Here is a 20,977-nt window from a genome sequence, read left to right as displayed (position 1 = left end):
ATAAAAGATGGGAAGCATGTAAAACCGATCTCTTTCGAAGCAAGCAACAATCAGCTGAATTTACATTTCAATTGCACACACACACACACACACACACGAACACCCCAATGCATTCTGACCCTAATTTTAGAACAGGAAAAACTATGGAAAATGTTGAAAGACTACAGCTCCAAGGATCATTGGCCACTCTGACCAGGGTGAAGTCTGGCAACATCAGGAGGGCTGCAGGTTTTCGAACCATCAAAGATTGCTGTGAGGCTACAGTGCAAGGTGGTGGATTAATCTAGCAAAAAAGTGGTGGTTCTAACAGCTTGATGCCTCCTAAAGACACTTCTAGATCTCTGATCTAGAACATCAGGTTATCCACTTGTATGGCCTCCTTTGGGGCAGGAATTATTAGCATCACACATACCTAACGTCTGCTATTTGTTTATCAGTGTGGTCTTTTTCTTTTCTCTGCCCACATGAGGAAGAGGTAGAACCATAGAACCATAGAATTTTGGAAGGGATCCTGAGGATCATCTAGTCCAACCCCTTGCAGTGCAGGAACTTTTTGCCCAATGTGGGGCTCGAACCCACAACCCTGAGATTAAGAGTCTCAAGCTGCAGACTCAGAAACTTACTGACTTTCCATGGCTCCCAATAAACATATCACACAATGCTTCTGCCACCAGTTCAGGCCATTTTGCTCGTAGATGGGTTAGAAGGAAACACCATAGATTGTTGAGGACAGAAAGCTTAGCCGGGAATCAAAATACGGTGCTGCATTTGGAGAGAGGCTGCCTCAGTTTTGCACCCACCCTCTTTTTTTTTTTTTCCTTTTCTACAACACGGGATACCTTCACAGTATGAAACTTTTTCGAAGCGGCCCACCTCGATTTCTCAGTCCATGCTGCCTTTGCTTAGTTTAGGCCACGCACGGATTCCGTCTCTTTCGGCGCAATGTGTCTCGAGTCACTAGAACCACATCTGTTGGAGGGAGGAGTCTGCCGGGGGACTCAGGCACTGCATGGGGAAGGAAGTGTGCGCCCCCAGCAAGGACGCCCCACCGAGACCAGGAGGGAGAGCCGAGCGCTGGTCTTCCATCCGGGTGCCTTGGGCTTTGAGCAGCAAATCCAGTAGGCCCTGAATTCCTACCGGGATGGGGGGCTCTGTGCGCTGGTCTTCGAGACGCTGGCTCTGTAAGGAAAAGAGGAGGTGCTGAGGTCTGCTAGCCGACTTGAGAGACAGCGTGGCATAATGGTTAGAGTGTCGGACTAGGACTTGGGAGAGCAGGGTTCAAATCCCTGCTCAGCCATGAAGCTCGCTGAGCGACCCTCAGAGTCAGCCGCCGTCTCCTAGCCTAACCCCCCTCACGACGTTATTGTGAGGATGAAATGGGGAAGAGGATTGCCCCTAAGGCAGCTACACCGAGTTCTTCATTCCCAGTGTTTAGGGTTCGAGTGCCATCGTTTCTAGAGCCAAAACAACACCACATGAACAAACGGGAAGTACTAGCAAACTTGAGGAAATACCAAGAGCTGCAAAAGCAAAGGGGGGGAAGTATTTAGGGGGGGGAACACCCTAACATTTGGGGGAACCTCAGAAACAGTCCGTGAGGACTAGGGATATAGGAAGTTAGCAAGGCCCTTTCCAAGCCGTGTTTGTTGCAACCAGCGCTGCTGCTGTTTTGCTGCAGTTCAGCTTCTGTTCAAAACAATGTCAGTTACCTTGCTATGGCCGAATGTAATGTAATTAATCACATTGTGTGAGTCCATCCCATTCGCTTCAATGCAAAGGAAATGTCAGAACGGGGGACGGGACAGGACAGGATGACCCTATAATAAATACCAGTCGTATTAATTTGCCTGAGGCCTCAGTTCCTGACTACAAACGAGCATGGAAACTGAGGCAGTTTCCGCTTCTGTGTCTGCTTGGAGCAGAATTTGCTGCCATCCTTAAGGAGGACTGAGCATGCTCAGTAGCCACAAGATGCTGGCTGACTGATGGGGTGGGGGGGGTGGGGGTAGGATTGCAATCCTGAGTAGAAGCACTCCATGCTGCAACATTTTGTTGCAGATCCCGCTGTAGTTGGATTTCAGGATAGGTAATGTTAACCACCCTGGGAACGTCAGATAGAAGGGAAGTATCAAAATTTTCGTTGTCGTCATCATCATCATCAACAACAACATCGAGAGGGTCCACTAGCACCAACGTTCACTCAGACCTTCTGTGGAGACCACATGGCTCACCTGATGAGCCAAGATAGTGTCGTAGAGCTTCTCTTCAGAGACCCTTGAGTTGCCCGCACACATTTCTGCAGCCTCCTCAAAATCAGCCCGCTGGTCATCAAGCCTCCGGGCCTGGACTTTGGCCACCATGTCAAAAAACTCCTCCGCTTGGAGAGAGGTCAACGAAGAGAAGAAGACTGGAGGAGAAGAGAGGAAAGAGAACAGATTGTGTAACAGAACAGCCATATGCAGAGGGCAGAAGGATAACAGGGAATCCTGGGTGTCAAAGCTTCAGATCCTCCAGCGTCACCCAATCAAAATGTTAACTGGTTGGAAGTTTCTAGCCCTCATGACTGTCAACCAAAGTTTGGAAATACTGTGGTTGCACGTCTGCTGAAACCTCCAAGTGTATGCCGGTAGTGGAGTTTCGTGGCCCTCCAGAGGTTGTTTGGCCAGGTGTTGAGGCCCCAGGGCTCACAATCTGAGGTCACCCACCTGTGCTCCAGAACGGTTCTCCCTACCCAAATTTGTGTTGTGGGCACAAGTTAGCATGCACATGTCTATGCCACATGGGCCTGTGCTCTGAGACCTGAAAGTACCTACCTACGCCCCTCTTCACCATTTACAAATTTTTTGGATTTAGCCAAAAGAAAACTTATAACAGTGTTTATTGGAATAGAATGCTGCAGTCTTCTCCAAAGATTTTCAGGCGTATCCTTCCTTTGGAAGACCTACATTGGCTCCTAGTACGTTTCCAAGCACAATTCAAAGTGTTGGTGCTGACCTTTAAAGCCCTAAACAGCCTCGGCCCACTATACCCCCAGTATACGCCCATCGTTCTGCCCGAACACTGAGGTCCAGCTCCAAGGGCCTTCTGGCTGTTCCTTCACTGCCAGAAGTGAGGTTACAGGGAACCAGGCAGAGGGCCTTTTCAGTAGTGGCACCTGCCCTGTGGAACACCCTCCCACCAGATCTCAAAGAGAAAACCAAATACCAGACTTTTAGGAGACATCTGAAAGCAGCCCTGATTAGGGAAGCTTTTAATGTTTTATAGACTATTGTATTTTAACATTCTGTTGGAAGCCGCCCAGAGTGGCTGGGGAAGCCCAGCCAGATGGGCGGGGTATAAATAATAAATTTATTATTATTATTATTATTATTATTATTATTATTATTATTAAGATCGGTCTTACTAGCTGCTTTGCTTCTCAATATACTCTGGCTGGCCTCTGTTATTTTCTTCTACCGACAGAGAACCCACTTAAGGACTCTATACGGGCTCCAGAATACCCCATAAGGGAAAAGGAGCAGTTTTTTCTTATAAGAGCACAGACATAAAACATGGATGAATATACTGTCTGGTTGTTGTTGTTTTTTTAAAAAAACTTCATCCAAATTAAAACAAAACCTGAAAACTTACAGGGGTTGCTCTTAAGGTTTAGCTTGCTCAAGGTGAATTGCAGCAGCCCTGAGCCAAGCAAATGTCTCCGGTGTCTGACTTCCTCATAATCAACATTTGACTGCTGTCAAGGGCAGTGTACTTTAGCACCTACACACTGGGAGCATCCGGGACAAGAACAAATAGCGTCTCTTTCTTTCTTTTTGAAGTTCAGAAGCTTTTTGAACTTGAGAGCCAGTTTGGTGTAGTGGTTAGGAGCGGCAGACTCGTAATCTGGGGAACCGGGTTCGTGTCTTCACTCCTCCACATGCAGCTGCTGGGTGACCTTGGGCTAGTCACACTTCTCTGAAGTCTCTCAGCCCCACTCACCTCGCAGAGTGTTTGTTGTGAGGGAGGAAGGGAAAGGAGAATGTTAGCCGCTTTGAGACTCCTTTGGGTAGTGAAAAGCGGGATATCAAATCCAAACTCTTCTTCTTCTTCTTCTTTTTGGCCTATTTCTAAATAAACACTTTCCTTAAAGAAATGAGCAGTTCATGCAAAAAGGCTAGATTCTGCGGATGGGTTTCTGCAGCCTTTCTGAAAAAGTTGAGCCTAACGGAAAAAGTAATTACACCCCCCTTCAGCTTAATGATTGATGCAGGGGTTTTGTTTTGTTTCATGAGAAGTACAGGAAGTATAATCTCGACGGAGTGAATAAGGGTTAGCAAAAGGTTTACAGAATTTGGTTTGCGAGAATTAGGAAGTCGGAAAATAGATGCAGCTCATTTTGTCAAACATTTGGTTTCAATCTTGCGCTATACACAGAACACTAAAAATAGCCTAAGGGCAGGATCGGGCCAAAATTGTTTTGTTTTGTTTTATGATCCTTTCCTCCGAGGGTTTTGGGGCTGTGTACAAGGTCATCTCCCCTCGCTCTTCCTCCCTCCCCCACTTCATCCGCACAGCAACCCAGCAAAGCAGGCCAGTCTTAGAGATGGTGACTGGCCCAGGGTCACCCGCTGAGTTTGGGGGGCATCTGGGGATGTGAACATGGGTCTCATTGGTGCTATGGTGACACCACTCCACGCACCGTACACTTAAAACATGCGCAAACCACATTACTGAATCCTAGGAACTGTAATGTGTTTAGGGCACTAGGAACTGTAACTATGTGAGGATTGAAACAAAATAGAAAATTCTTTCCAGTAGCACCTTAGAGACCAACTGAGTTTGTTCTTGGTATTAGCTTTCGTGTGCATGCACACTTCTTCAGAACAAACTCAGTAACTGAAACTATGGAAGGCACCACATTGAGCCGCATGAAATGGAAGTCCATCAACTTAGGTATCTGAAGAAGTGTGCATGCACACGAAAGCTCATACCAAGAACAAACTCAGTTGGTCTCTAAGGTGCTACTGGAAAGAATTTTCTATTTTGTTTCGACTACAGTTCCTTTGTGCTTCGATTGTGCTTGCTATGCATGGTGTGGATGTGACCAGCGATAGCAGTCTGGCGTTCTCATCTTACCCGCCTGGTCTTTCTCCATCTCCCCCGTAGGGGTAGCTGGCAGGGACCTCCAGGGCCGCGCGGGATCCGTCTGTCGTGTCCTCTGCTTCGAACGCAAAAGAGCGCCCGGGTTTGGCAGGAGACTGAGGTCATCTTGAGAGGAGGCCTGGATCTGCTGTGGAGCAGGAAGCAAGGTTGAAAGTAAGTCTCTAACCTTCCTAGAAAGAAGGTTATGGGGTGCAATGAGTGAGTGCCTTCCAAACAATTTCTCTGAAATGAGAGTGAGGGTGGACCTACCTACACACAGGACAAAAACGCTGTAAATGTCAGTAATCGTTGTAACAAAAGAAAGGAAAACGCTATGGAAAATCGCAAAGAAATTTATTTTTTCTCTCCAGCGCCATCTGGTGCTGCATGTTTATAACACATTCGAAACACTGCTTTTTTTTTTTTTTACTAAGGTAGCTGAGTCCTGAGTGTGGTGTGGCCGCCTTGACCAATCATAGACTGGAACGGTGGAATCACAGATCTGTTAAAAAATAAAGTGTAGACTTGCACACAGACTTGGCCAGTTTCTCTTTGGACTTGAAATGTTATTTTGGGGCATTCTCAGAAGTACGTAAAGGCACGAAATAGGCAGGGGGAGCGCCGGCCCGCAATGACGGCCACCTGATAGGTGTTGGAACTGTGCTCTGGCTGGGGAAAAAAAAAGCACTGGATGTAGACATCCTGTTTTGCTCAACCAGCAGACCCTCATGTTGCCAGCCCTCATTAGATGCGAGTTCCCCTTTTTCTTTTGTGCTCCTGCATACCTCTTGGGGCTCGGCCCAGCATGCTAATACTGTCCTCTTGTTTCCTAGCGGTCCCATTTTGCCTTCGATTCTGTTGACACTCGGCCTCCCAAATTTGTTTTTAGAGGGAATGACCGCGGCGGCTGCCATTTTCTGTGGCGCATGTGCAGTTTAAGAAGAGCCCGGCTGCATCAGGCCAATGACCCATCTGGTTCTCACATTTAAATTCAAGCATGGGGTACCTCTGGCTGATGGGAACTGTAGTTCAGCAGCACCTGGAAAGCCAAAGGTGCTGCTTGGCCCTTATTCCTCTGAGAGGTACATAAGCCCCTTACCTGTTCTTCTGTGGCTGTTGCACTCACATCCAGTCGCATCTCTTCTTCCATTATCACATCCATTTCCTGCATCCTTTTTTTTGGTTTACTCTCTGCCTGCTGGCCGAAGACTCTTGTGGCTGAATATGCAGAGAAATCGCTTTCCCCCTTGTCCTGGGCAACAGAGAAGAAAGGAGATAAGCAAGTTCCCTTGCCCCCCAAAAGTCTTGTCCCAGAATGTAGCAGTTCCTGCTTCCTAAAGAATGGCGGGGTGTCTGGAGAAGAAAATAATATGCTCCAGCTAAATCTCTAGTCTCTGAGCCCAGTCGATTCATAAGAACCGAAGAAAATAGCTCATAAGAAGGAATAAAAAACAAACATCAGGAAAGGAGGGGTGGGAAGTCAAGAAGAAACTTTGTATGCGTTATATATTATGATAAATGCTTTGAAATATTGTTGGAGACAGTCATATATACAGTATGTGAAGAAGATAGCTCAGTTGGTATCAGCGTGGTGCTGATAATATCAAGATTGCAGGTTCAATCTGCGTATGGGACAGTGGCATATTTCTACACTGCAGGGGGACGGACCAGATGATCCTCCGGGTTCCTTCCAACTCTACGATTCTAAAAGCATTGCTGGATCGGGCCAACAGCCCACCTCGTCCAGCATCCTGTTCTCACAGTGGCCGACCGGGGGCCTTTTGGGGGAACCCGCAAGTAGGACCCGAGCCCAAGAGCCCTCTCCCCTTCCGCAGTTTCCAGCAACTGGTATTCAGAAACATTGCTGAGTGCCACTGAATGCATTAACTGAACCCAGTTAATTCATCATCTGCGGCCATCAACGTGCACAACGTTTTTATACGTTGGCATAAACACCCTCTTTTCTTTTTTTCCATTTCCCCCCAAACAATAGCTCCTTGATCTGAAGAGTTTAAAGCTAAATTTGGACAGCTGGGACGGGAGACAATAGAAGGAAGGGGAGGGTCGCAGCGGAAGCTGGGCTGTGAGGGCAAGCAGGGCAGTGCCCACCAAGGGCAGCTTGCCCTCGGCCAGCGTGCCCCTGCCTGCCTTCTGACCACCAGGCTGAGGTGTGGCTCCGTCTGCCAGATTCCTCCTCCTCCTCCGATTCCTTAGTGTTTTCCCTTGTAGAACTCAGCAGGCAAGAGAACAGTGATAGCTCAGTGGACCAGGCACAAGAAGACTCCCCAAACTCTGCAATTCTGTGATTCTTTGAAACCAGAGTAAGTTGGTGCCACCTATTTCTTGCCGGCCTGCCATTGGCTACACTTAGTGTCCATCTTGCCGTCTTCCACCTTAGGCGGGTCGGTCCCATGTGCACCAGGTTCCTCTTGGTAAGGCTGCAAAAGTTGGGGGGCCAACTGACCTGGGAAATGTGGCCTTGCCTGCTCCTGTACCTTATAGCAGTACAGTGGTACCTCTGGTTACGTACTTAATTAGTTCCGGAGGTCCGTTCTTAACCTGAAACTGTTCTTAACCTAGAATCATAGAATCCTAGAGTTGGAAGAGACCACAAGGGCCACCCAGTCCAAACCCCTGCCAAGCAGGAAACACCATCAAAGCATTCCTGACAGATGGCTGTCAAGCCTCCGTTTAAAGACCTCCAAAGAAGGAGACTCCACCACACTCCTTGGCAGCAAATTGCACTGTCGAACAGCTCTCACTGTCAGGAAGTTCTTCCTAATGTTTAGGTGGAATCTTCTTTCTTGTAGTTTGAATCCATTGCTCCGTGTCCGCTTCTCTGGAGCAGCAGGAAACAACCTTTCACCCTCCTCTATATGACATCCTTTTATACATTTGAACATGGCTATCATAAGGAAAGGAGTACGACAAGGCGGAAAGGAGTACGACAAGGCTGTATATTGTCTCCCTGCTTATTTAACTTATATGCAGAATACATCATGCGAAAGGCTGGACTGGATGAATCCCCAACCGGAATTAAGATTGCCGGACAAAATATCAACAACCTCAGATATGCTGATGATACTACCTTGATGGCAGAAAGTGAGGAAGAATTGAAAAACCTTTTAATGAGGGTGAAAGAAGAGAGCGCAAAATATGGTCTGAAGCTCAACATCAAAAAAACTAAGATCATGGCCACTGGTCCCATCACCTCCTGGCAAATAGAAGGGGAAGAAATGGAGGCAGTGAGAGATTTCACTTTCTTGGGTTCCATGATCACTGCAGATGGTGACAGCAGTCACGAAATTAGAAGACGCCTGCTTCTTGGGAGAAAAGCAATGACAAACCTAGACAGCATCTTAAAAAGCAAAGACATCACCTTGCCGACAAAGGTCCGTATAGTTAAAGCTATGGTTTTCCCAGTAGTAATGTACGGAAGTGAGAGCTGGACCATCAAGAAGGCTGATCGCCGTAGAATTGATGCTTTTGAATTATGGTGCTGGAGGAGACTCTTGAGAGTCCCATGGACTGCAAGAAGATCAAACCTATCCATTCTCAAAGAAATCAGCCCTGAGTACTCACTAGAAGGACAGATCCTGAAGTTGAGGCTCCAGTACTTTGGCCACCTCATGAGAAGAGAAGAATCCCTAGAAAAGACCCTGATGTTGGGAAAGATGGAGGGCACAAGGAGAAGGGGACGACAGAGGATGAGATGGTTGGACAGTGTTCTTGAAGCTACTAACATGAGTTTGGCCAAACTGCGAGAGGCAGTGAAGGATAGGCGTGCCTGGCGTACTCTGGTCCATGGGGTCACGAAGAGTCGGACACGACTGAACGATTGAACAACAACAACAATCATATCACCCCTTAACCTTCTCTTCTCCAGGTTAAACATACCCAGCTCCCTAAGCCGTTCCTCATAAGGCATTGTTTCCTGAAGCACCACTTTAGCTAATGGGGCCTCCTGCTGCCGCTGCACCGCCAGAGCACAATTTCTGTTCTTATCCTGAAGCAAAGTTCTTAACCTGAAGCGTTATTTCTCGGTTAGGGGAGTATGTAACCTGAAGCGTATGTAACCTGAGGTACCACTGTAGTTCCCTGCGAAGGTCAACAGTTGCACAGGTTAGGTTTTATTTCAAAAAGTGTTGTTTTTTGGCGAATTTCCTTAGCTCAGAAAATTTCCTCTTTTTTTTGAGAATGTGTAAAAAAAGCTCAACAACTTAACAACTTTGCCAAATGAAAAGCTGAAAAAGCATTTGTGTCTGGGTTTTCACTTTTTTGAAATATGGCAACCCTCAGTTAAATCACTTCCATGCATGCCCGATAAAAATAAAGAAACTCTCATCAACCATCAAAGAGAGCAAAATGTTGTTATGAGTTTGGGAGGGGGGGTGCTAGATGCCCCTAAATGTGTTATGATGTAGTAAAAGTTAAAACGAATCAAGGTTTGATTAAACTTTGCCGAACATGGAAATCCACAGGATTTAGTTACACTTATGAGCCAAGCCATCTGGGCAGAGCTATCTGGATGGGCCATCGGCATGGGACAAAGGCCAGTGGAGGCCTATCAAGAGGGCAAGGCCGCCAGGCAAAGGGGAGGGGGGTCCTCCTTTGCTGGGTGCTGGTGAGCAGATGCAAGGGTCACGGCCAGGTCCTTGGAGTCGGAAAAGGAGGGGCAGATCTCCGAGTTTGCTGGGAATGACCAGCTAGAACTAAGAGAAGATGCCTTTTTGCTGCCCTTAAGGGGCAAGCCAGACCCTCCTGGCCTGCGGGTGCCCTGCAGTCCCTCCACCCAGGCTCAGGTTGTTTATACGTGTCAATAAAATCGTATTATCATAATGAAGACACCACAGTCTCTGCTGTGCCGCATGCCCAAAAGGAACGACAAACCCTGGAGCCGCAGGAATATCGCCCCGCTCGTGGGGTGACGTGTAACAATATCAAAACAAAGCATGATAAGATTAAGATCCAGTAGAAAAGACAACAAAGATCGGCACCGAAAGCCGCATCGTTAGCAGCAAAAATGAAGTCCGATTTAGGGTTGCCAACTTCTCCCCCCCCCCTTGCTGCGCTCCTGCGCCTTTTAAGAACTGCATGACGAGCAGAACCTAGTGCGTTAAGTGCATGGGCGGGAATTAGCTTCCCCTTTTGAATTTCTGCTTGCCATGCAGCTCTCGGGGGCACAGGAGCCTTGACTGGGAAAGCCAGTTGGCGCCAACCCTCCCTCCCTCCTCATTCTGCTGCGGCATCACTCCTTTCCAGCTACGTCTCCCCTCCACGGGGCAAGGGGTGGGGTGTCACTGCCCACAGCCTGCCCCTACCTTCCCTGCTTTCTCGCTTGCATCCGGCCCAGAGGGTGGCCCTGGCTGTCAGCTGCCTGTTCCTCTGTGGCCTCAATGATGCTTCTTGTACAACTTGGCAGGGACTTGGCAGGGACCAAAGGAGCAGCAGAAGCCTTTAGTCCTGTCTGCCTACTGCCCCATAAGTCGCCCACCCACACCAGACCAGACTTCTCCCCTCCCTGTGGTCAGGCAAAACATGCAAAGTCATGGGCCCGCAGCGGGGAGGGGAGGTTGTTGTTTTCAGTTTCTTCTCCAAATTCTGGGCTGAGTCACAGAGCTTGGTCTGTGTCACAGGAATAATCACACACAGGCTCAGCCCCCTAACCTAGGTGGCCGGCTGAAAAAGAGAAGAGGGCCCCACAGTCGTTTTGAAAGGGGAATTTCAAACCAGGCATGGCGAGTTACTACACCTGCAGAGAAATTCCGCTTTCCACCCAAGTCTGAAAGTTGCCAATAGCACCGTTTTCTCTATCAAACCCTCCCCAAAGTTTCCTTTTTTAAAAATACCAAGGACATAGCTGTGGAAACACAAGGCATAATGGTAAAGAAATGAGGGTTTCTGGGAATGTACAAAGTTCACGTCCCCGTTGGTGCCTTTCAGGCGCTCCCACCTGCTCCCCAACCCCGACCCCTGCAATCTGTTTGTCTAAAGAAGTGGCTGTGTGTGGCTGAGGGGTGTAAAGTACAATTGGGTCCTGCAACAAAATGTTGCAGTATGGAGAGCTCATGTTCAGAGTTCCAACAACATATAAAAAACACCCAAAACATCGTTCCAGTAGCAGCTTAGAGACCAACTAAGTTTGTTCTTGGTATGAGCTTTCGTGTGCATGCACACGAAAGCTCATACCAAGAACAAACTTAGTTGGTCTCTAAGGTGCTACTCAAAGGAATTTTTTTATTTTTTATTTTGTTTTGATTATGGCAGACCAATACGGCTACCTACCTGTCATCCAAAACATCGGACATTAGAAACTTCCCAATACAGCTTTGCCTTCAGATGTCTACTAAAAGTCAGATAGTTGTTTATTTCCTTGAAATCTGAAGGGAGGGTGTTCCACAGGGTGGGCGCCACTACCGAGAAGGCCCTCTGCCCGGTTCCCTGTGTAACCTCACTTCTCGCAGTGAAGGAACCGCCAAAAGGCCCTTGGAGGAGAACCTCAGTGTCCAGGCTGAACGTTGGGGTTTGAGATGCTCCTTAAGGTACACACTTCTGTCTTCCCACCCGACATCATTGGTTTTTTTGTCCCTGTCCCCCATCCATGTACACACACACAAAGGCCACTTTTACACCACTGGAACATTCCTGGGAACCGTAGTTTGTTAAAAGTGCTGAGAAAGTTGTTACCAGACTCTTTTCCCCTTCACAGAGCCACAGTTCTCAGAGCGCTTTAGCAATCTATCCCTCTTCCCAGGGAATTTCTGGGTACTGTAGCTCTGTGAGGGGAATAGGGGCGTTCCAACAACTCTCTCAGTAGCTTTAACAAACTACAGTTCCCAGGCTCCTTTGGGGGAAGCCATGACTGCTTGAAGTGATGTAATGCTGATTTAATGGTAAGCCGCAGGTGGGGCCTTAATCTACATTGCATGCCCACTAAATCACCGGACTGTTGGTGGGAGTGTCCCCTTAGAGGTTTTTTCCTCTAAAGATCTGGTCCACTTCTTTCTGCAAACCTCGGGGTTTTCCCCAAACCTGCTGATACAGTACATACTTCCCTTCAGTGTGTGAACTATGCCGTTTTAAAGATACATGCCTTGCATTCAGAAGTCCTCAGGTTTAATCCACGGCACACCCGGGTAGGACTTGCAAAAGAGTCCTGCCATAAATCCAGCTGCTAGCCAGTGTATAATGAGCTCAATGAGCCAATGATCTGACTTAGTATAATGAAAGGCACTTTTCTATGGCCTGCAGCAAAATGTAGCAGCGCACTCCCACAGCCTAAAATGATTGCGGCAGTCCAACAACATCCCGAGGGCCACAGGTTCCCCTTCTCTAGTGTAAACACGAGCAAGCTAGAGGGACCAAAGAGATCTAACTCGGTATATGGCAGTTGCCAAGGTTCTTGTGTCCGCACATCAAATTCTTTCAGAAGTGGCACTCGCAAGAGAGAAAACCATGCTCCCATACCCTCCAACATTTCTCCAATGAAAATAGGGACGTCCCATTCCATAATGATCATTTTACGATTTATACCCCACACATCTTACTGGGTTGCACCAGCCACTCTGGGCGGCTTCCAAAACACATAAAAACATAATAAAACATTGAACATTAAAAGAAAACTTCCCTATACAGGACTGCCTTCAGACGGCTTGGGGCTTGAATAACTCCATACCCTCCAACATTTCTCCAATGAAAATAGGGACGTCCTAAGGAAAAGGCTGATCGCCGTACAATTGATGCTTTTGAATTATGGTGCTGGAGGAGACTCTTGAGAGTCCCATGGACTGCAAGAAGATCAAACCTATCCATTCTCAAAGAAATCAGCCCTGAGTGCTCACTAGAAGGACAGATCCTGAAGTTGAGGCTCCAGTACTTTGGCCACCTCATGAGAAGACTCCCTGGAAAAGACCCTGATGTTGGGAAAGATGGAGGGCACAAGGAGAAGGGGACGACAGAGGATGAGATGGTTGGACAGTGTTCTCGAAGCTACTAACATGAGTTTGGCCAAACTGCGAGAGGCAGTGAAGGATAGGCGTGCCTGGCGTGCTCTGGTCCATGGGGTCACGAAGAGTCGGACACGACTGAACGACTGAACAACAACAACAAAGGAAAAGTGGGACATTCTAGGATCAAATCAGAAACTGGGACATCCCTGGAAAATAGGGATACTTGGAGGGTCTCTGCTCCAGAGTCGTTTGGCCCTTAGCAACAACACCAAGAAGGGTCCTTTGGGAGTAGGAGAGAGAAATATTTTGCAGCCTCAAGCGGACATTCAGCTCAAGCTGCCAGGATTTCTAAATTTTAAACATGGCCAATCCTCATTCTCCAAAGGGCTTCCTCACCCATGACACATTTCCTACCCAGAGAGGACACTCCCTACAGGCCAAACTAGACCGAGTCGGTATTGACGTGGTTTGACCCTTGCTGCTGCTGTCGTCGTTTTTTTTTAACAAACGACCAATGGGCAGGCAAATAGTGGGGGAACTGGTTGCATTTCTTTTATTTACTGCATTAGAATGAACAGCTGCTGCAGAACATCCACGGGGCAGCTTCTGTGCAGGGCTGCGTTCAACCAAGGAGTCCCACTAGCCGATGCGAGGATTTCTGCTGGTGCAATGGGGCTTCTTGCCCCCTCTCTGGCCCTGTGCACCCCTGCCCCCCAAATTGGCTCAGGGTAGATGGTTCCGGCTAGCAAGCTTGCGCTGATGGAACAAACTTAACAGCATGATCAATTCCTCCCCCTGGCCTGGGCTTCTGCCTTCCCTCAGGGCAGACAGGTCCTTAAGAAGCCCCAAGGAAGATGGAGGGCAGGGGGTACAGGAGAGAAGCTGCCCCACACTTCTTTCAGGCCCTTGACAGTCCCCTCAGAGGCTGGTGAACGGGGCTTCCAGGCTCCCCTCAGGGTTTCTCCTCCTTTGGCAAATCAGCAGATTTAAGGAGGAGGCCCGATTCATAGAATCATAAAATTGTTGAGTTGGAAGGGACCCCCGAGAGTCATCTAGTCCAACCCCCTGCAATGCAGGAATCTCAGCGAAAACATGCATGACAGATTGCCATCTAACCTCTGCTTAAAAACTTCCAAAGAAGGAGAGTCCACCACCTTCTGAGGGGTGTGTGTGTCCTGTTCACTGTCAAACAGATCTTGCTGTCCGAAAGTTTTTCCTGATGTTTAGTCAGACTCTCCTTCCTCGTAACTTGAAGCCATTGGTTCGAGTCTTACCCCCCCAGATTCGGATCAGGTGAAAACCCATTAAAATAGCAGTCCATAAAAACACACACACCGCATTCCCAAGCCAGCTACTCCTATCCCACCCCATGCTGCCTAGCTGTGTAAACAACACGCAAAAAGTGCACAAGGCCGATCTGTGCGAACCATGCCGGATGTGGCTCTGGAGAAACGCAGCCAGGCCCACACCTGCACCACACATGTGGGAATTTACACCTGGTGAAGCCGCCTTCCGCTGAGACGGGCCGTTGCCAGGTCTCCAACCGGCCAAGCGTCGTCTCCTCTGACCAGCAGCAGCTCTCAAGGGACAGCAAACATGTCGGCCCTCCAGATGTTGCTGGCATCCAGCTTGCACCCTCCCTGCTCATCGGCCGTGCTGGCTGGGGCTGATGGAAGTTAGAGAACCCAACAACGTCTGGAAGGGGGCTCCATGTTGGCTATCCTAGAGAAAAACTCACGGGGGCCTTTCCCAGCTGTCCTCTCTGCGGTCCTCTTCTCAGGAGATGCCACTTCCCAGCACGGAAGTGACTTGCACGCCGGAAACCCGTAACTTACGAAGCAACTTTCTAGGGCTGTTTTCGTGCTGGCAATTGTCCTCTGCAGCGCTCACCTTTTTTGGAGGGGGGGGTGTCGGTGTGGTCCCCCCCTCAGATTTATTCCCACTGTTTCTGACAGTGCCACGTCCCCATCTTCCTTCCTTCCTTCTTTCCTTCCTTTTGCTCTTGCTTTTGCCCCAGTTGTTTAGTTCTGGCTGTTGTCTTCTCTCCTTCCTCCTTGCGCCTGGACTGTCGCTCGGCTCAGCTGTGGCTACGCCCCTATTTCTACACGGGAAGCCGCCACTTCCTGCCTCTGCCGCTCGTGCATTTGCTGCTCGCTCACTTTCGCCTTGACTCCCTTCCCCACAAACCCCCTTCCTTTCATCTCCCCACCCACTCCTTGCGGCTGAGGAAGGAGGCAGGTGCACAGAGACCTTGCCCTTTACTCAGTCAGCCTTCGCTTCCTTCTCAAGAGACTGCAACTCCTTCCGGGAAAGCCCCTTTGCCCAGGAGCCTAGTTCTCTGCTCAGGGTCCCTCTGCAAAGCGATGCTCCATCTCAGAATCCTGGAGACATTGAATTGTAGAGTTGGGGCCTGAGGATCATCTAGTCCAACCCCCTTGCAACACAGAGATACGCAGCTGTCCTGTACGGGGATCGAACCTGCGACCTTGGTATTATCAGCACCATGCTCTGTTTTCCAGCAATAGTCCCGGATTTAGAGAAGCCGCCCCAGTTTCTGATTTGAACCTGTCATGCCCCACTTTTCCTTAGGACGTCCCTGTTTTCATCAGAGGAAATGTTGGAGGGTATGGAGTTATGGGCACGCCATCTTCTTGCTTTGTTTTATTCTGCGCATTAGGAGGCGAAAAATGAACGCCACCTTCCCTTTGTATGGCTGGGACAGAGACCCTGCGCAAATCGCTGAAGAGCCGCTGCGAGTCAGTGCAGGCAATACTAAGCTCGATGGACCAAGTGGCCTTGAAGCAAGTATCAAAGCCTGTATAGATTCCCACAGCCTGGCTCATGATAAGGCAGCTTCGGACACCTGTGTCACATCGGTCTGCCATGTTGTTCTGCCACCTTGTGAGAGGATGAGGTGGGTGGAAGGATGGCTGTGGACCAGCGGCACAAATGCGCCCTGCAGAAATCTCACACTGCGTGTGAAACCGGGCTGGAGCTCAACAGCCTTGGCACTTCAGGGTGGCTGCGTGGGCTTCATCGTTTAATCCTGGCTTTCACACAAAATATTCTGGCGGCTATCCCAGAGGTCAAAAAGCGGCCAAGCTGATTTTGTTCTGGTTGGGGTTAGCCAGGACCCTTCTGCGTCCTCTGGGGGTGGGGAAGAGAGAGAGAGAGAAGGAAAGAAAGAAAGAAAGAAAGAAAGAAAGAAAGAAAGAAAGAAAGAAAGAAAGATAAAGATAAGACTCAATAAGAGCCAGACCAAACTAGGCCTTGTCCCTAGAAAACAACCCTGCGCTAAATTTTCAAAGCTCGCAATATATACCTGTACTAAAGCTAGCAGAGAAATGTGTTGCAGCATGGCTGACGGGGTGTTAACCCTGCTATGTACACGACATTTGAGCCATACAAATCAACATTTGCACTCTCTTTCGAGCAGCAAACACTTGCTTGGGTTTCAGCATAACGCGTGAAACGTGGCCAGCCACTATTCGCACACCCAAGTTTCTAAGCAAGTGAGAAATCTTTCCCATCCTGTTCAAGCATGAAGCTTGCTGGGTGACCTTGGGCCAGTCACTGTCTCTCAACCACAGCTGCCTCACAGGGTTGTTGTGAGAGTAAAAGGCACGTGCACCACCTTGAGGTCCTTGGGGAGAAAGTGGGATGGAAACATAATCATAATTATAACAATAAACACAGCAGTCTCGGTGAATACCTTGGGACTGGGTTTCCTAAAAATGAAGATGATTGGGGCATTTGTGATACCTGTGATATATGGTTTTATTTGCACATAGAATCATAGAATTGTGGAGTTAGAAGTTACCCCATGGGTCATCTAGTCCAACCCCCTGCGGTGCAGGAATTTTTTTGCCCAGCGCGGGGCTTGAACCCACAACCCTGAGATTAAGAGTCTCCTGCTCTATCGACTGAGCTACCAAGGTGGATGTGTACCAACTGAGCTTACGATGGATGGTCTCGCAGGGCTAACACTCCACCAAAGGCTGGTCCCTCTTTAGTTCCAGGGTTTCTCAAAGAGGGCAAAACCTCTGGGAGTTCCCAGCTCCAGCCACAATATGAGGTTGACTAGTTTTCTTTTATGCTCTCCCCCAGTCAAGGGACGGTGGGCTGGCAGCTGAGTCCTGATTCCCCAAAGGGCTCCCTCTCGTCCCAGAAGTCCCAGAATCGTCCTTCCACCGAGAGGCATCTCCTTAACCCTCTCCTGCCTCGCTCTCACAGTCAAGAATTGCATACCCTTCAACCGCCCCATTTCTTCTGTGGCAGCCGCCAAATCATTCACAATTTCTGTCCGTGTCCTGCCAAATCCCGATTTTTCCAAGCGGGGCAGAAGCAGCTCTTGTGAAGTGCTCTCAGCATGGTGGCTAGCTCGCACCCGAGCAAAAGGCGCTTGGTTTTGGGTCAGGTGCTCTGGCTCGTGCCCGAGTGCCTGACCCAAAAAAGAGCGCCCAAATTTGGATCCTCCGAATGTTGAAGTGTATGGAATCACATGACTGTGCAGTTCTGCTCGTTGTTGTTGTTCAGTCGTTCAGTCGTGTCCGACTCTTCGTGACCCCATGGACCAGAGCACGCCAGGCACCCCTATCCTTCACTGCCTCTCGCAGTTTGGCCAAACTCATGTTAGTAGCTTCGAGAACACTGTCCAACCATCTCATCCTCTGTCGTCCCCTTCTCCTTGTGCCCTCCATCTTTCCCAACATCAGGGTCTTTTCTAGGGAGTCTTCTCTTCTCATGAGGTGGCCAAAGTACTGGAACCTCAACTTCAGGATCTGTCCTTCTAGTGAGCACTCAGGGCTGATTTCTTTGAGAATGGATAGGTTTGATCTTCTTGCAGTCCATGGGACTCTCAAGAGTCTCCTCAAGGGCAGTTCCGCTCAAGGGACATCAATTCTAGACTAAGACTCCTGTTTACTGTGCCCTCCCTGTGTTTCTGGTGCTGGGTTTTTAATCCATGTTCAAATGGATTAACGTCCTATACTTTGTTATAAAATGCTACCGTCCGGTGCATTATTTCTGAAACCAGCTTTATACTGATTGGAGTCCTTCAATGATTCTCTAGCCAAGGTGTGAACACCTTTGCAGAGGGTAAACGCCTCCCGTCCCACCAGTGCCCCCTTCCTAGTGTGCACACAAATAGAAATGAATCTGACACTAATGAAGCCATGCTGATGTGAACAGCTTGGGGGGGGGGAAGAGCTGTGAAATGCATGAGGGGAGGCAGGGGGGCAACTTCACTGTGCTTTAACATGAACACACCCACAAATCCTTTAACAAACCTGGCACGGTGGCAGACTCCGAGGTCTCAAATTTCAGCGACACCCTATGCAATGCCAAAAATTGTCGCCCCTAAGTAACAGTTGTGGCATCCCCTGTGGCTCCGCGCTCTCAATCTCTGCTCCCCTAAATCCGCCTCTGCCTGGCACAACCCAATCCTGGGTCGGGTGGAATGAGTTAACAGGGGAAATTATTTCCAAACATTGCTTCTCTCCGATAGGAAAGGCTTTGCCCGTTGAATTTCAGTCAACAGGGGAAAATATATCCCTACCCCTGTTTCTCCCTGATGGCCGACAGCTTCACCTCTTGAATTTCAGCCTGTCGCATTGATAGAGAGAAGGTGCAGGTGTTCAGCCATGCAGCGGACTTGCCCCTTGCCGACGAGAAGGAGTGCTTTCGAACCGGGAGGAGGGTGCGGTGCCTGAGGACTTATCGCCTCTCGGCCTCCCGGCCCACCCAGACACCGGGCTCCTTCAGCTTGAATGGGTTGCAGCGGGAGACAATGTGTGTGGCTGTAGCCAGCCGGTTTGTTTTAAAGGCCGACGTCTGTGGGCGACATTTTCCGCCGAAGCCTGGAACCAGTTCCTGCCTTTGTCCTATTGTGGCAGCCCAGACGGTGGCCCCTCTCGAGTTCCCGAACTTCGCCGCAGCCTCCTGCCAGCAGTGGTCCCCGACAATTCTGGCACACAACTCCTCGCGCACACACACACAACTCCCCCCCCCCCCCGATATCCTGGCCTTGTGGTGTGTATGTGCTGGGTTGGGGAGGGGGGCTCTGCACATAATGCTCTTCCATTCCAGCGCAAAGGACCCTGAAAGTGACAATGAACTGGTTTGTTCGGTGGGGGGGGGTGAGGAATCCCAAGAGGGCGGAGGGGACAATGAGGCCCTGTCTGGGCCACTCGCCTCGTTGGCGGGTTTGGGGTCGAGGGGGGGGGGCGTGACTCATGCCAGGGGCCGAAATGCCAGGGGGCATCGGCCAGAGGTGGGTGGAAGAGGGTTTTTGCTGCGGCTGCTGCAAGGGTGCGTGGCGGCCGTCCAAGAAAGGTGGGGACTTGGCTGTTTCAAACTCTGCTTCCACCCACAGCTGAGCTGAGAACAGGCGGCTGGATGCAGCAGCTCTCAGGTTGGGACCTTGAGGGCAGCCGGAGAGACGCGCCAAGGCTGAGAGGAGACGGAACAGGTAGTGCGCAAGGATATTTGTGTGAGGTTGGTGGTGGGGACATTTTGCGGCATGCGCTGAGAGAACATGTGTGTGTGTGTGTGTGTCCTGAGGGATAGCTCAGTTGGTAGAGCATGAGACTCAGGGTTGTGGGTTCGAGTCCCACGCTGGGCAAAAGATTTCTGCATTGCAGCTGTTGGACTACATCACCCACACACCCGGTGGTCCCTTCCAACTCCATAGATTTGTGATTCTGCATGTAAAGGCAAGAAGATCAAACCTATCCATTCTCAAAGAAATCAGCCCTGAGTGCTCACTAGAAGGACAGACCCTGAAGTTGAGGCTCCAGTACTTTGGCCACCTCATGAGAAGAGAAGACTCCCTGGAAAAGACCCTGATGTTGGGAAAGATGGAGGGCACAAGGAGAAGGGGACGACAGAGAATGAGATGGTTGGACAGTATTCTCGAAGCTACTAACATGATTCCAGTTACAGGTGGGTAGCCGTGTTGGTCTGCCATAGTCAAAACAAAATCGAAAATTCTTTCTAGTAGCACCTTAGAGACCAACTGAGTTAGTTGCTGGTATGAGCTTTCGTGTGCGTATCTGAAGAAGTGTGCATGCACACGAAAGCTCATACCAGCAACTAACTCAGTTGGTCTCTAAGGTGCTACTAGAAAGAATTTTCGATTTTGTTTCTACTAACATGAGTTTGGCCAAACTGTGAGAGGCAGTGAAGGATAGGCGTGCCTGGCGTGCTCTGGTCCATGGGGACACGAAGAGTCGGACACGACTGAACGACTGAACAACAACAACAACATGTAAAGTTTGCTGAATTCTCCGTAGCGCCAAATATTGAGGGTGGTGCAGGGCCGTCTTTGCCAACCTGGTGCCCCCCCCCCAGATGTGTTTCAGACTACATATCCCATCAGCCCTGGCTGGCACCTCCGGAGGTCATCAGGTCTGGTCAGCAAAGGCTGATGAAGAGGAACATTGCTATACTCGCTCCTTTGCTTGTTTTGGCACGGAGGGGGTTGAAGGTTAGTTTTATCGTTTTATAATGTATAGAAAACAGAGAGAAGAATTACAAGGACTGGCGGAAGTTAAAAGATGAAAAGCAGAACTTTAAAATGGGCATGCAGAATGCACACAGTTGCACAGGGGTTAAAATAACAAGTTTAAGTAAAGACTATAAACGTTATCAGATCACCCAGGATAGTTCCAGATTTGCCAGGCTTGTGGTGATGATGATTGCACTGAAAACGTTGGCTCTGCTGCGTATGTCATAGAAGAATACCAAACCGTATAAAAATGGTCTGGAGGTTCCAGTCCCTGTCGAAATCTTGAATTATCCATTATAGCTATATTCCAGAATGAGTGGTACCAAGCAGCCAGGGGAAGATTTGGGACTGTTTTCCATTGAGTTGCAGTTACCGTTCGTGCTGCCAAGATCATATGTAA

General features: G+C 49.2%; 2 protein-coding genes across 2 annotated transcripts in view; one reads left to right on the top strand and one right to left on the bottom strand.

Annotated features, from left to right (window-relative positions):
- Window positions 1-822: 822 nt before the first annotated feature.
- GPSM3 (G protein signaling modulator 3) lies at window positions 823-7,601 on the bottom strand. Its single transcript, XM_033142459.1, has 5 exons — window positions 7,586-7,601; window positions 6,221-6,373; window positions 5,116-5,269; window positions 2,232-2,407; window positions 823-1,179 (listed from the first exon to the last, which is right to left on the bottom strand). Exons 2-5 carry the CDS (start codon window positions 6,290-6,292, stop codon window positions 958-960), a joined length of 624 nt encoding a protein of 207 aa, XP_032998350.1. The 5' UTR covers window positions 6,293-6,373; window positions 7,586-7,601; the 3' UTR covers window positions 823-957.
- EGFL8 (EGF like domain multiple 8) overlaps window positions 5,215-20,977 on the top strand; it is a 31,472-nt gene continuing 15,709 nt past the window's right edge. Inside the window, exons 1-2 of the mRNA XM_033142434.1 lie at window positions 5,215-5,295; window positions 19,444-19,539. The gene's annotated coding sequence lies outside the window, so the exon portion shown is untranslated. The remainder of the gene's footprint in view (window positions 5,296-19,443; window positions 19,540-20,977) is intronic.

Source organism: Lacerta agilis, chromosome 2, assembly GCF_009819535.1.
Source record: "Lacerta agilis isolate rLacAgi1 chromosome 2, rLacAgi1.pri, whole genome shotgun sequence".
NCBI lineage: Eukaryota > Metazoa > Chordata > Lepidosauria > Squamata > Lacertidae > Lacerta > Lacerta agilis.
Note: the sequence above shows the minus strand (reverse complement) of the source record. Positions and strands in the feature narration are given on the sequence as shown.